This window comes from Barbus barbus (assembly GCF_936440315.1).
Source record: "Barbus barbus genome assembly, chromosome: 8".
Taxonomy (NCBI): Eukaryota; Metazoa; Chordata; class Actinopteri; order Cypriniformes; family Cyprinidae; genus Barbus; species Barbus barbus.
In genome coordinates this window covers 17,111,261-17,127,273 of record NC_136736.1, presented here as the reverse complement: position 1 = coordinate 17,127,273, position 16,013 = coordinate 17,111,261, and the positions used below count along the sequence as shown (strand labels likewise).

Sequence of the window (16,013 nt, the reverse complement as noted above, 5' to 3'; positions counted from 1 at the left end):
GCCCTCAATACGTTTATGGATATAGTAAATAAGTTCATTGATAAATATGCTCCACTTACAAAAAGATCAGTAAAAGCTAAAACCTTGGCTCGATGATGATCTGAGGTCATTAATGCTTCAAAGAGATAAGGCAAAGGAGGCTGCACAGAAATCAAGAAATGACCATAATAAACAATTATATCGTAAGTTAAGAAACAATGTTACAAAATTAAATTATATCAAAAATAAAATATTATAAGAATAAAATAAGATGTGCAGCTGGTGACAGCAAGAAATTGTGGAAAACATTAAATGAAATGTGTAGAAAGACAAACAATTTTCAAGGCTGTGTGGAAAATGAGGGACAGTTTATCATTAAACCCTTAGATATAGCTAATTATTTTAACACTTTTTTTCATTAATAAAGTGAATAATTTAAGCTCTAACATGTATATTAATGATTCACGATTAGTGTGTATCCCTATTGTTAAAATGATGAAAGATAAAATGTTGTTTTAATTTTATCCTATTGATCAAAACAGCAGAACAGATGTTGCTTTCAATTCCAGATGATAAAAAAGTTGATCATCTGGATGGCAAATTGCTAAATACAGTAGCTAATCAGCTCGCTCAACCAATCTGTCATATATTTAATAGATGTTTGCTTAGTGGTGTATATCTGAATCTATGGAAAGAATCTAAAATCATACCATTAAAAAGGGAAAAACAGGATCTAATTCAAGATTCAAGATTCAAGAGTTTTATTTGTCACATACACAATTATACAGAGTATAACCAGCAGTGAAATGTAGGTCAGGTCCGCTCCAAGGACAGTGCAATTATAAAGTATACAAATATTAAGAAAAAGAAAAGTAGAAAAAAGAAAAGAATAAAATAAAAATATAAAAAATATAAATATAAATGTGCAGGTCAGTATGTTGTTGACTTAAATAGTAATAAGAGGAATGTGCAAAAAGTTGTACAGGGTATTTAAATGGCAGCAATATGAGGTAGAAAAAATTATGAATAGCTTACTGATATAGTGATATTTACATGGAGTCATGTGATGTTATGACACAGAGTTAAGAGTTTAGGAGCCTGATGGCCTGGGGGAAGAAGCTCCTCCTAAGTCTCTCAGTTTTTGCCATCAGGCTACGGAAGCGCTTGTAGGCCAATTAGTATTCTTCCTATTTTGAGCAAGCTCTTGGAGAAAATTATTTTTAAACAAATTTTACAATATTTTAGAATCAATGGATTATTTACTAATGCACATGGTTACAGACCAGGACACTCCACAAGTACTGCTCTTATACACATGACAGACGAATGGTTAGCAACCCTAGATAAGAAATTGGTCGGTGCTGTCTTATTAGACTATACCGCAGCTTTTGATGTTATTGATCATAACATTCTTGTTGCTAAACTAAGATGTTATGGTTTTTCACTCAGAGCTCTTGATTGGATTGGAAGTTATCTTTCTAATAGAAAACAGAGAGTGTTTTATAATGGATCTTTCTCGGAGGCTACAAATATCTACTGTGGTGTACCACAGGGTAGTTGCTTAGGTCCATTATTGTTTTCCATTTTTATAAATGATTTACCATATGTTGTTGATAAGGCAAATATAGTTATGCATGCTGATGATTCTACAATGTTTTCCGCGGCACATACATTAACTGAGCTTCTGGAAAAATTTAAGTGATGAGTTGTTAACAATTACGAAGTGTGTTCGAATAAATAAATTGATCTTAAATTTAGAATTTTTTTTTTATTGTTTTTAGTAACAAAAATAGTATGACTAAAGCTGCCGATTTTAATTTATTTATTAACGGGGTGCCAATAGAAAATGTAACATGTTAAGTTGCTGGGTGTGATGCTTGACAATACGTTGTCCTGGTCCAAACATATAGATAATATAGAAAGTACTATGGGTAAATGTATAGCGGTGGCCAGGAAATGTTCTGCATTTATCCCATCTTCACTTTTAAAAGATGTGGTACAGTCATTAGTTTTATCGCATCTCGAGTACTGCCCTATGGTATGGTCAAGTGCTGTGGACAAACACCTAAAAAACTTCAGATGCTTCAGAACAGAGCAGCCAGGCTAGTGCTTCATTATCAGTTTCGGGCCAATGTTAGTGATATGCATAGAAAGTTATCGTGGCTACCGGTGAAGGTTAAATTACATTTACGAATGTTGGTATATTTTTATAAGGTATTCAAGTATCATACTCGTTTTTTCTTTGAAAAGCTAGTTTATGTGGGACTTAGACATGATTATAAAACACGTCAAGTGAGTAGGGATACCGTGTCCACAAACAAATTTGATGAAAAAGACGTTCTTGAGGTTCTGTTGCTTGGAATATGGTTCCCATAGATATAAGAAAGAGTAACTGTACATATGTATTTCGAAGAACATGTGAAGATATAAATATGCAGTGCTGCTTCTGCTGAGATGTATAGTTTGTGATGTGATTTTTTTTTTTTTTACTATTTGTACAATTGTCTGTTTTGGATTGAGTTGAGGACCCCAGGAAGACTAGCAACCAATAAACAACAATAAAAAATACTTACTGGTTTCGGCATCTTGTCTCCTCTCCTCCCTTCCCACGTAATCAAGAAAAGAAGAAAATCTTGTCCTCTATCACAGGATTGTAGGCCCCTAAAAAAAGGAGGGGATAAACTGAATAAGAACACTCCTACATTCTTCTATATTTCCACCAGACAAAAGTTGACATCTTGACTTCATTCACAACAGTTCTCTATGAGGACAAGTATCAAATTATATGAACAGATATTTGTCTCAGTAGAGAGGAGCAGTATTCATGTAAATATATCTGCATAGCACAGTACTATGTTAATGAAACTTTAGACTGATAAAGAAACATGCATGAATGAGAAAATAAAGAGTAGGACATGCCATGCGTGATGAGTTAAGCGCAATATGCAGTCAAAAAAAGGACTCAGTGTTGTGCTCGCGCTGACTGACAAACATAATCCGCTTGAAGGGTGTATGCAGTCTGTGAGTGGTATGTATGTTAGAGGTCTTCTCGGGTCCTAAAATCTGACCCGAATCACTTCTTAGCCGAACCTGATGTGCATAAAATTGTTTTTTTTAAAGATAAACCCAACCCGAGACAGACCCGATGAAATTAGACCCAAGTAGGGCTGAGCGATTAATTGCGTTTGCGATAATATCGCGATATGAAAAAACGCGATTTTTCAACTGGCGAGGCTGCGATTACACTCTGTCACGTGACACGCGAGAGTAAAGAGGTGTGTTTGATTTTAAGATCGATCTGTGTATGACATCAAAGTACGGCGAGAGAAAGCATAAGGAGACGCCCTCTTATAGCTCTCGCAGTATTTGATGACACACAGCGATCCGTCTAGCTGCGCTGCTTCAAGTCGAACACATCTACATGGATCTGTGTGCAGTGTTTAACCTGCTAACATGGGCAAAGAAAAAAAAAAAAAAAAAACAGACTACATAATACACTGCAAATGAGTGAGAATGGGCATCAGACAGCATGTGGTCACATTCTCTTTCATGTCTTGTTTTGCATGAATGGTCAGATGCACTCAAATTTATGTCAAAATGCCTGTTGTGTGAAGTATTCACATGAACAGAACCGGTTATGTCTTAAGTGAATGTTAATAGTTGGGTGAAAACTGAAATTGTGTCAGTAAATCCATGCATTCAGCCTTAAAGTGCCCCTATTATGGATTTTTGAAAATTACCTTTCATGCAGTGTGTAACAGCTCTAAGTGAATGAAAACATACTGAAAAGTTTTAAATCTGAAAGTGCACTGTATATGAAGTTATTGTCTCTCAAAAGAAAGAGTCGACTGAATCATTGAAATGAGTGTTTTTTTAAAACGAATCCCAAACCGTTTCATGTTGACGTCAACATGAAACATTAGCATATTGGCCGCCCACTTGTTGGTCTTTTCGCGTTGGTCTGAATGAAAATGCAAATTCATTCTTTGCCACTAAGTGCTGCTTTTAGAGCGGTAAGAATAGCTGTTTCCCCGGTAATGCTGTACTTTGTGTAGCACTGCGCTCACAAACGCTGCTTTATCAGGCATTACAGGCATGATGAAATGGAAATGGGACCAATCACCGCAGATTAGCATCACGCAAAGGAGGGCTTTGGAAAAATTAATCGTTGAGCGAATCATTTGGGAGTCGCTGAGCAAGTAAGGTAGGGGTGACCCTGAATAGTCGAAGATTCAATAGGAGGGGCCTGATTCGACTCCCAATCTCACAGTCGAATATTCGCTGAGGTGTTATGATCATGCCATTTCGGTTATATGGGGGTGCTCAAATGTCTGATTTTACATAGAACTATCAGTTTTCTCTCGATAAGTTCATATACTTGTATATTTCCTCACTATATATAAATATAGGTAATATATTAAGATAATGTTGTAAATAAGAATCTGAAAAGAAAGAACAGGGCTTGACGCTTACCTTTTCCCCAAGGAGCACATGTGCTCCTAAGTCAAAAAATTTAGGAGCGCATTAAAAAAAATGTAGGGGCGCAATGCAAATTTTTCAAATTAGGTGTTTTAGCTTAATAAGGGGATACAAAGAGACATTTACAAGCACAATTATTTAATTTATCAGAATACAGAAAGTACACAAGGTTTTTAAATAATTTTATTTCAGACACTATTTAATAGGCTAATTATGTAATTAGTTATAATCCTATTAAACTGTGTCGGTATAAAATTTTCACAATAATCATTGAAGCTTTTGTCACGGTATATGTTTTTGTTTTTAAATCACAATATATAATTTCTAAGTGAAAAAAAGTGTTGTCCTCCTAACACGTTAAATAACTTTATTAAAGATAGTTTACTAAAATACTTTTATAAAAATACATAAAAATATAAAGTAAACAAGTGTTTCAAGATTAGAGTGCAAAAGATTGTTCAAATGAACGAAAGAACAATAGGTAAGTAAGGTCCCATTTGTTAACATTAGTTAAAGCAGGTTAACATTAACTAAAAATGTGCAATAGCTAATTGTTGCAGTAGTTAAAAAAGGATTAGTTCACTTTTAAAAAACCTTTTGCTAATAATTTACTCACCCCCATGTCATCCAAGATGTCCATGTCTTTCTTTCTTCAGTCGAAAAGAAGTTAAGGTTTTTGATGAAAACATTTCTCCATAAAATGGACTTCATTGGGACCCAAACGGTTCAAGGTCCAAATGACAGTTTCTGTGCAGCTTCAAAGGGCTTTAAACGATACCAGACGATGAATAAGGGTCTTATCTAGCGAAACGATCGGTCATTTCAAAAATAAATAAAAAAGTTTAAGTTTTATAAGCACAAATGCTCGCCTTGCTCTGTTCTGTGATGCGCGTTCGTGACGTCACGTAATACGCAATGACGTTGAAAAGGTCACGGTTGAGGTAGGCGGAAGTACCGAGTCAGTAGGCTTTTTAATATTAAAACACCCAGGATACTCACAAATGGGCATTTTAAACGATAAACTGACACAAAGACATTTGAATATGTGTATATGGTCCTCCTTCCGCACATTTGTAAACACTGACTCGGTACTTCCGCTTAAGTCAACCGTGACCTTTTCAACGTCATTGCGTATTACGTGACGTCATGAACGCGCATCACAGAACAGAGCAAGGCGAGCATTTGTGCTTATAAAACTTCAACTTTTTTATTTATTTTTGAAATGACCGATCGTTTCGCTAGAGAAGACCCTTATTCATCGTCTGGTATCGTTTAAAGCCCTTTGAAGCTGCACTGAAACTGTCATTTGGACCTTGAACCGTTTGGGTCCCAATGAAGTCCATTTTATGGAGAAATGTTTTCATCAAAAACCTTAATTTCTTTTCGACTGAAGAAAGAAAGACATGGACATCTTGGATGACATGGGGGTGAGTAAATTATCAGCAAAAGTTTTTTTAAAAGTGAACTAATCCTTTAATATTCTTTGTTAATGTTGATTAATAAAAAATACAACTATGTTAGTTAATGTTATAATTATATTAAGACAACTTTTGATTTTATAATGTATTATTAAAAGTTGAAATTAAGATAGCATTATTAATAAATGCAGTCATTGTTTTTTTCATGTTAACTAATGGAACTTGTGTTACTGAACAATAATAACGAATCAGTCGTTGATATATAGATAGGCCCACTGTTCTCTATTATAGATCAGTGGATGGGCCATGTTTTAGGTTAGAAAAAATGTTTGAAAATAAATAGCTCATTAAGTCTTTAAGTAAGAACTATTTGATGCTATTGTGAAGAATAAAGCGAATATAAATATCTAAATGACTGAGTGTGAAACATTATTTACACAGTTTTAGGAAAGTAGCACAGCTGATTTGTTTACTGGGTTACCGGGGTAACGGCAGCGGCAGCGCCCTCTAGTGGCGAATGTGCGTCATTCAGCGCGTCTTCACTTTAACTCACTCCGCTTTTCTTCTCATCTGTGCTCATTTAAATTAAACCGTTGCCTTTTTAAAGTTCTAAAGTAATCATATGAGGCTGCATCGCAATTTTTCCATAAATAAACAGAATAAATTAATACGTTTGTTATAGGCTACTGTATAAGTTAGGCTGTTTTGTATTCGCACTTGTGCTCCTAAATACATTTTCCAGTTCGCACACATCTATTTTTAGTCGCAAATGCGAGTGAAATGCTCGCACTGTCGAGCCCTGAAGAAGCTTTTAATAAATATTTTTAACGTGTGAATAAATCCAACCACCTCTATAGATTTAGGTTTCACTTTCTGTGACTGACAGAGGAGCATCTTGGCGGCAAGGATTTAAATCTTTAACAAGACAGTGAAAGACTGGATTTCGATCAGGTAGGGTACAAGTTATTTCAAAATATTTCAGCCGGTATTTATTTATTTATTTATTTATATATATATGTATATAGTGTATAGAGAATGTGAATCTACGTCACGCTGCGTTGCAAGCTGGAGTGCCGCCGCCATTTTGAGAGGATCACCCTCTGCTGCAAATGCTGAAAATAATACGGACACCTGCTTATTTTAGGGCTCGGCGATAAATCGTTTTTTATCCATTAACTCGAATATGTAGGTTACGTCGACTTGTTTGAATGAAGCCCTCCCGCCACATGTTTGCCATATAGGGTTGGGCCGATAGACGATGCTACCATCCATCGCCGATGGCTGATAGACATCATAATGTTAAGTCGGCATCGTGATCCTCCCCCCAATCCGCCGCATCCCAATACAGTGTAAAACGAATAAATATTAGATTTTTAGAAGGCACATTAACTGCTTTCTCATTTACAACTCTGTGTTTACAGCTTAAAAACAATGGTCGATATTTGCATTCATCTGACCATAAACAGCAAGAAAGGCTTATTGGAGATGCAAACTCATTCTCTGCCACGAGGTGGCGCTTTAGGGAAGGAAGGAAAGGGGAAGTGGTGTGTGGCCAAGTATGGTGACCCATATTCGGAATTTGTGCTCTGCATTTAACCCATCCAAGTGTACACACAGTAGTGAACATACACCCGGAGCAGTGAGCGGCTTAATAGGCCTATAGCGGTTTCCAGTACACAAAGCAGCACCTCCCGCTGCTTTATCAGGCGTTATAGGCAAGATGAAATGAAAATGCCAACGACACGTTTCTGAGGACAGTCGCTTCCCTTCAGATACATTCACAAAGACATCCGTGTTGTGTTTTGATTTGAAACGTGCAGCGCTCATATTTATTCAATGACATCATTGCCTTTTGAAGTTTAATCCAGCCGTGTCGCCATTCTTATCTTTCCATCCCCAACTGTAAGACCTCTTGAAATTATAATTAAGACATTTCTAATATCATTTAACGTTTTTAAAACTTTTTATGGCCTTAAGTTTGATACATCTAAATTGAAGAGTTTTTAAGGACCTGCGGGAGCCCTGTATTTTAAGGTAGCCCGTCGGGCAGGGCAGTGATACATTTTGGTAGCCCGACTGGAAAACGCAACAGCCCCGGGACGTCGGGCTAGCGATTTTGCGAGCCCTGATATACTGCATGCAACTGAATATGAGTTCAGTGGTCTCTCACAGGTCCTGGAACTAATATTATAGCATCAAATGTTCATCAAAGAGTAACACAAAAACACGTAAATGGAATATTAGAATGACCCACAGATTCCATCTGACAGATGTAGGCCTAATCATGTTAATCTGATTTTTCTTCTTTACACTAAAACACAAACTGAGAATGTTGGCCTATTTTAGTTGTTACGCATTTTAGACATTGATGGCAGGGGTACAAAAGCATGCAGTTAATTTCCTAAAAAATTATATAGCCTATAAAAGAATGACTTAATTTATGTAAAGTCAGCTAGTCTCAAACAAATAGCATGTATTTGTACAGTAACACTTCAATCACATCTGTTGTGACCTACAGTGGAATCACACTTGAAATCTTCTAAATACTACTACATACATCTGATCTTTACAAAACTTTACAGTCTCTGTGAAATGCATTCAATTGTTAAACCCATTTTGAAAGAATGTATATGTATATTTGTATATGAACAAATATTATTCAGCCTTTGACATCTAGCATAAACTGTAGCATAAACTAGACAATCTAGCATAAACTGTAGCCTGCAATGATTAGTTCACATAGACATGGGATTAGGTAGAGGAAGTTTTAATATCTACCAGAATTTAAACATCAGTTGTCAAGCTTAAATTTCACCCCTGCCCAATGCAGCACACACTCCTCTTCTCACTTTGTTGGATGAACTAGCGTACGTCTGCAGTCCTCTGAAATCTGCATGCATGAACATATATACGCAATGTCACTAACCTCACGCTCTCTTTAGCTACATACGCTGAGGAATTTGCGTAGCGACGACGCTTGATACATGAACGCTCTTCCTTGCTAAATATATACCACATGCAGTCCCTGACTCCCTGCTGACAACGACAGGTTTCAATAAGGCGTTTTAGAAGGTCTCATAAATTGTGGGTTATCCTGTGTCCCTATTAGAATTAAAGCATTGTGAGTCAAGTAAAACAAGTCAGAAGCATTGTCTCAGCACTATTACTTAACCTTAATTATTAACATTTCCACAGGCAATCTAGTAACACTATTACGAGATTAGGCTCTATGTAAATTAGCTGGTAGTATTTCGCCTTCTTCGACCGAATACCAGCGCTGTTCTTAACGTTCTGAAGCCTCTAAATAGCACATAAATAGCATCTAGTCAGTTTGAGATGTAACGTTAACCTTTATCAGAGACACAGCTGTGAGGGGGGAAGTTCAGTTGAGACAAGTAGCCTGATACCCAACAATCTGCCTTTACAGTGGCCAGTTATACTCAAGGCCTGTTGCCAATAATGTTTTTAATACATTAAAATTACGTTGCGACAATGTGTCCATGACACGTGCCGCAAACAGATTTAAATAGAGGTCACCGACAATTTCATAACTGGTTTTCCTTCCAATCCAAACCTGTCAAGGCCATTCGTATTAAAAGCTTGAATTACATTATCCTTTGAAATGTTATATTGGTATTTATTGGACTTATGCACACAAGCTGTGTTTTTTTTAATGGCTTAGTGGACCGTCCATACAAACCAGCAAACGCTGTTTTGCTTTCTGCGGAGGTGGTGCCAATGAGGCGGCTTAAAGGCAGGAGACACCTTTAAAAGAAAGAGTACGCAGAACGTGCTCAAGACAAGATACCCAAAAATAACCTTAAAAAAACCTCACCTCAGGAATGCACTGCGTTTTCTAAAATAATGAAAATGTCCCCCAAGATGTAGTCACACTCCAGATAAATGCGAACTGTTATTTCCAAGTCGCGATCACCGTATATCCAATGGCACGCTGTTATAACGGTGACGATTACAGAAGCTGTACAACCTACCGCAAGGAGATTAGCTAGAATAATCAATATGGCCGGCTTTAGAAAGCAGCGTGAGGCGTGGTTCGCTCGCTGATAGAGGTGTGCGCCCCTCCGTGTTTGGTTAGTGTTAGTTTGAATTTAGAGGGGTCACCAGCGGAAACCCACCATCATTTACAACACATGTAGCCTAATGCTCTGTATAATTCATTTACACATATAACCTCCTCCACCACCACTACTACTCTGTTAAGTTCCTAGTTAAATTTACGTATTAAAAAAATAAACTAGTCTTTTTTAAATATTCAACGTATCGTAAATGCACGAAGAGTTTGAGTGTTTGAGTGCCTAAGAAACAACACTCTAACCCCGGTTTTGTTGGTTTGTTTTGGGACGCTGGAGCTCCCATGGACTCTTGCTGACAAGGATAAAAAGTTTTTATTAATTAACATTACTAACAGTGGTTAATAGCTCTATATGAAAAAAAAATAGGTTAATGACTTTGTTAATGTATCTTATGTTTGAAAAGCAAGTAAAAAAATGTGTTCTTACTAAAACAGTAGCCTATTACAAAAGCTCCTATGTGGTGCCATCTAGTGAAAAATAATTATTGTGCACTAAGTAGTCAGCTGAGGGTCGTTCCTATTCTCTGTTATTTGCTCTTGGTAAGTTAAACATTTTTATGCGTCTTTATGCATTTTTACTGAATGAAGTATGATGCCCCTCAACTGACTGAGTATGCACATACATCACTAAAAATGTACATTGAAGCAAATTTTATTCAATGATAATAAGGCTACTCATGATCAAATTAATTTAGGACACTACATTTTTGCCTATTATTTTTATCATATAGCATAAATTGTGTATAAGTTTGTTTGTATCATCTGTTGAATCCTATTTTTGTCTTTTGTCTATTTAGTGTCAATTTGTCCTTAAAGTGTCACTGTGATGCTGAAACTGCTTAACTGTTCACACTAAGGTTTCCTGAGATACTGTTTTTAATATTTTCCGGTAGGTTGATTATGACAACAGGGACATTGTATAGCCTGAAAATGGAGAGATCAATCTCAGTCTATTCTTTCAATAGGTTAGCTATATGTGTAGGTTTTATGTCTATATGTTTAAAAAAAAATTATGTTTCATACGTTTATGTTTTTATATGTTTAAATATGTAGCACAGTTGTCCTGTATGGCATGCCATTTTGTTCCTTTGTAAGTCTACATATAGTGGAATGACAATAAAGCTCACTAAGCTCACTTGAACTTGAACAGTTGAAATGTGTGGGTGAAGAACTGCACCCTGTTTTTTAGTATGGATGTAATGTTGTTCCACTATACAAGCCATGAATTTTCAAAGAAGACAGACATTCTTAATCAGAGCTTTCCCTTTTCCGTTTCCCATATAATGTACTCTCAGACTGGAATAAGATGAGTTAAAAGTTTTTTAAGGAGATCTGTGAAAAACCTCTGGGGCAATTTTTATTTAGACATTGCAACTCAATGAGGTTTACCAGGTTCTTAAAGATGCCTCCTAAAAATATTTGTCAGTTTGTTGTAGGCCAGATTTAACTTCTGCAAAGCCACCAAACCACTGACGACCCATTCTACACTTGTGTATTATATTTTAAGAATTTTTCAATTTTAAGGTTGGACAGCTGAGAGAAATCTTCATTGTTAATCTTCTGTAATTCTGTAATCTTCTTTCCGTTATATTCACTTCTTCCAAATTGAGGAAGCTTTTATTGCAGAACATCTTTATGTTTTGTGCACATTTCAAAGAAAATGGTACAATTCTTAACTGACTATCTATTCACAAGATCTATGAATACACAACAGTAAAGCAGGAATGACACAAAATCACAGAACTGAATTAAATACACACCATGCTTAGATATTGTTGGGGAGTAACAGTTAAAACCCATGGACCAGGCATGATGAACAAAGACCAGGAGTCAGATTGTGGCTAATTAAAGAAATTTACTGAAGAAATAGTTTGCAGTTTCATCAGCAGAAGTCAGCTTCAACACTCGCGATGGAGTTCGTAAGCAGCTCTGCATACAATTCAAAATTCTCAACAATTATACCCTAACAGAGATTGCTAATTGCGTCAATGCATAAGTCATCAAAATTCTGATTGGTTCTAAAACCTAGATAAACTTAGACAATTTCCACATATGGACACAAGCTTGAAGCATATCTTCTGATGACTATTTTAGTGACAAGTGATCAGAGGTCCGACGCAATGCGTCTCTCCAAAGACGTATATCTGATACTCTGGACATCGGCAGTGGAACGTTTGTCCTGGGACTGTCTGACCTTCTCCCTGTACAGACAGATACTAACACATACACAGAGAAACACTTTTCTTACTTCAAGGTTGCCTCAGCCCTAAACCTTATCAGGCATGGTTACACACACAATGAGAGCAGCTTCTTAGAGAGTATAAAGGCAGACTAAAGCCATAATCAACTTATTCTCTAACATGCATAAATGTAACTTTGATTAATAATTATTCAAGAAATATTGTAATTAATATTATTATGAAGGCCATTGTAGATCTGCCATCTACTCCTTCAATATTTTGAGATTAACCCCGTTATATCTTTGTTAAAACATCCAGTTGGAATTCTCTTTTTTATTTACATTACTTTCCTTCAGTTTTCCTACACCAGAGAACACCAGTCTATGAACAGTATTAAAGGTGTTATACAGTTATTATGCTGCACATTTAATTCCTAATAAATTCGGTTCTCATACTCGGAATTAGTGCTCTGCATTTATCCCATCCAAAGTGCACACACACAGCAGTGAATACACACACACTGTGAACACACACCCGGAGCAGTGGGCAGCCATTTATGCTGCAGCGCCCGGGGAGCAGTTGGGGATTTTTTTTTTTTTTTTTATAAAGAATGTTATGTATTTGCTCTAAATCCATTTATTTTAAATGTGTCTCTTACTAAGATCTTATTAGGGGCCAAGCCTGAAGGGCTGTAGCCCCTATTGTATCTGTATGTTTTATTAGGGGCCAAGCCCAAAGGGCTGTAGCCCCTATTGTATCTGTATGTTTTATTATATTATTATTATTTTTGGTCCATGGGAGTCTATGGCAGCCCTATGAAGGGAACATAGGAAAATGATGAAAATTGGCACACTTGTAGAGATGGCCATGAATAGTGATCTGACCAACTTTGGGCTCTCTAGGACCAACTCTATAGCACCACCAGTCAACATTGAAATGGTAATAACTCCTGAACCCCTTGTTCTAGAAAAAATAAACTTAGTACACCTGATTACTCTCTTCATGCTGATCACATTCAATAGCTTACATTAAGACTCCACCCATTGAGTAGCGGCCATTTTGAAAAGTACAGTATTCTGTCTTTCTTTTTTAATCCTTCAAAATTAATCCAATTCTTCCCAAAAATGGCTCAGATGATCTGAGCTGAACAGAAATGACTAAACATATATTTTTTTTATTTATCTTTGTTCAAAAGTTATGATGTTGTGAACTTAATGAGGTCGACATTAATTGGTTCAGAGGCTGTATCTCGGTCCATCTTTGATCAATCGAAATTAAACTTGGTACGCTTCATCAACACCATGATCTGAGGGTCCATGCCAAAGTTGGGAACAGCGTCACATATGGGCCTTAAGATACCAAAAATTCACATTTTCGCTTATAACTTTTGAACAGTCATTCAGAAAATTACAATCTTTGTATCTATGGATTCCTTGGATCATGCCGAATCAGAGGATTACCAGGATTGCCAGGATTGTTTTGCCAGGATTGGCTGAACCACATGTTCGCCATTTTTAAATTTGTCATAAATTGCAATATCTTTTGAACCATTTGGCATATCTGCACAAGAATCGGTAGGGATCATGAACACAATGTCCTGGAGGTACCCCGGAAGAATGAAGACAGCGCCACCAAGTGTTTCAGAGGTATAACGATTCTTGCAAAAACACTTATAACTTTTGAAAATGTTGTCCAAAATGCGTAATTTTTATGTCGTTTTTTCCCTGGGTTATGACAATTCTGACGATGTCTCATTTGTTATTTTCCAACATGGTGTCTGTCCACCATATTGCAGTAAATCAAAAACAGTGTTTTTGCTACTCCTTCTTCAAAATCTGTCCAATTCTTCCCAAAATTGGCTCAGATGATCTTTGGACTGAACTGAACAGAAATGACTAAACAGAATTTTTTAACTTCTAGTGAAAAAAAAAAAAGTTATGATGTTGTGAATGTGACGAGGTTGACCCAAAATTGGTTCAGAGTCTGTATCTCTGCCAAACTTCAAACAGCGCCACCTATGGGTCGTGAGATACCAAAAATTCACATTTTTGCTTATAATTTTTCAGTCAGAAAATTCTAATCTTTGTGTCTATGCATTCCTTGGGTCATGCCAAATCAGAGGATGTCAATTTTGCCAGGATTGGCTGAACCACGTGTCTGCCATTTTTAATTTTGTCATAAATTGCAATATCTTTTGAATCATTTGACATATCTGCACAAAAATCAGTAGGGATCATGAGCACAATGTCCTGGAGGTACCCCGGAAGAATGAATACAGCACCACCTAGTGTTCCAGAGGTATAACGATTCTTGCAAAAATACTTATAACTTTTGAAAATGTTGTCCAAAATTTGTAATTTTATGTTGTTTTGTTCCCTGGGTTATGCCGATTCTGACAATGTCTCATTTGTCATTTTCCATGAATGTACCTGTCAGCCATATTAAAGTAAATTAAAAACTGTTTTATTGCTACTCTTCCTACAAATTTTGTTAAATTTTGTCCAAAATCTGATCATACGATCTTTGGACCGAGCCACACATAAATGACTGAACAGATTTTTGATATTCACTACCGTTTATGAGAACTAGTTCGGCAAACTAGAGCGTGCCTGTGCTTTTTGATTTATGCTAGTTAGCTTAGCATGCTAATTTGTTAGCATGCTAACCAATTGCCATTTGTTCTGTGGCTTCTCAGCCACAGGTTAACCGTAAACTATGTTAGTATTAAATTAGCATAGCATGCTAATCTGTCTAAAATGCAAATTCACGCTTTTGTGAGCTCAATTCTCACACTGAAACCTCTCTTCAGTAATCTTGTGAGCAAGCATGAGCAACTAGCTCAATGTGTTAAACCCCGGATCCTGCATGCTACATGTCGTGGGTTCGCCACCTAGTGTGACGCATGCCCAGACAGCAAGAGGTACTGTGGCAAGAAATGATGCAGAAGTTGCTTCTGTTGCAGGCTCTGTGCCTTTCAAGGATGATTTCATGTCAATCTATTAAAAATATGACAGTGCATTTAAGTAAAAATTCATTCCTTTTAATTGATTCTCAGGTCAACTTATGATCTTCTGCATCTGTGTACATTCCCATCTCCCCAGTGGTGTAACAGGATCAGCAGGAGAATGGGATGGAGAGGGGAAGGAGTGTAGAGAAGGGAAAGGGCAGTAGAGAGGGGAAGGAGTGTAGAGAAGGGAAAGGGCAGTAGAGAGGGCAAGGGGTGTAGAGAGGGGAAAGAACAGTAGTTAAATGCAGAGCGCAAATTCAGGATATGGGTCACCATACTTGGCCACACGTCACTTCACCACCCATTGACCTCGGTGCGCAAGTCTGGTCTCAAGTTGAGCCACCTTTGAAGACAATAAGTTTGTTTGCCATTAACACTGAATGGCAAAGTCATGAATCTATAATTAAACTGGGGAGTTTGTAACCCCTTGTGTACTTAAATCACAATCACACAGTCACATTGGTTCACAGGCAAAAGGGTTCACAGTCACATGACTTCACTTTCACAGGTTCACAGTCGCAAAGGTTCACAGTTGCGCACGTTTCATGTTCCTTTTACCAAACTGGTAGAGTGGTTTGTTAGCAATGCAACAGTCATGGGTTTGATCCCAGAAAACATATGTACTGACAAATAAAAGTGGATAACTTGGATATGCTCTAAACTGATTTGAGTACAAACATCTGCCAAATGCAGAAATGTTAAATAAGTTGGTTTATTGTTACCACTAGGGGTCAAGCAGCAAAAGCTGCAGTAGGGACATTGTTGTATTTAAGCTACTTATAGGAGTCACAGAACCCTTAGACAGGATTGGCCCCGCATCACTGCTTGCAGTTATATTTTACTGTATGTTTGATCAT

At 36.9% G+C, this 16,013-nt stretch overlaps 1 protein-coding gene across 2 annotated transcripts in view; it reads right to left on the bottom strand.

Moving 5' to 3' along the window:
* Nucleotides 1-9,950, bottom strand: part of LOC306873920 (radixin) — a 132,814-nt gene extending 122,864 nt beyond the window's left edge. Inside the window, exons 1-2 of one of the 2 annotated variants that reach the window (XM_079423481.1) lie at nt 9,712-9,950; nt 2,553-2,640 (exon numbers count right to left, since the gene is read on the bottom strand). In XM_079423481.1, coding sequence (XP_079279607.1) covers nt 2,553-2,564 — 12 coding nt within the window. In that variant the 5' untranslated portion in view covers nt 2,565-2,640; nt 9,712-9,950. Of the gene's footprint in view, nt 1-2,552; nt 2,641-8,725; nt 8,745-9,711 lie in introns of those variants that run through there. The other variant, XM_079423482.1, reaches the window with a different exon arrangement.
* Nucleotides 9,951-16,013: the final 6,063 nt, after the last annotated feature.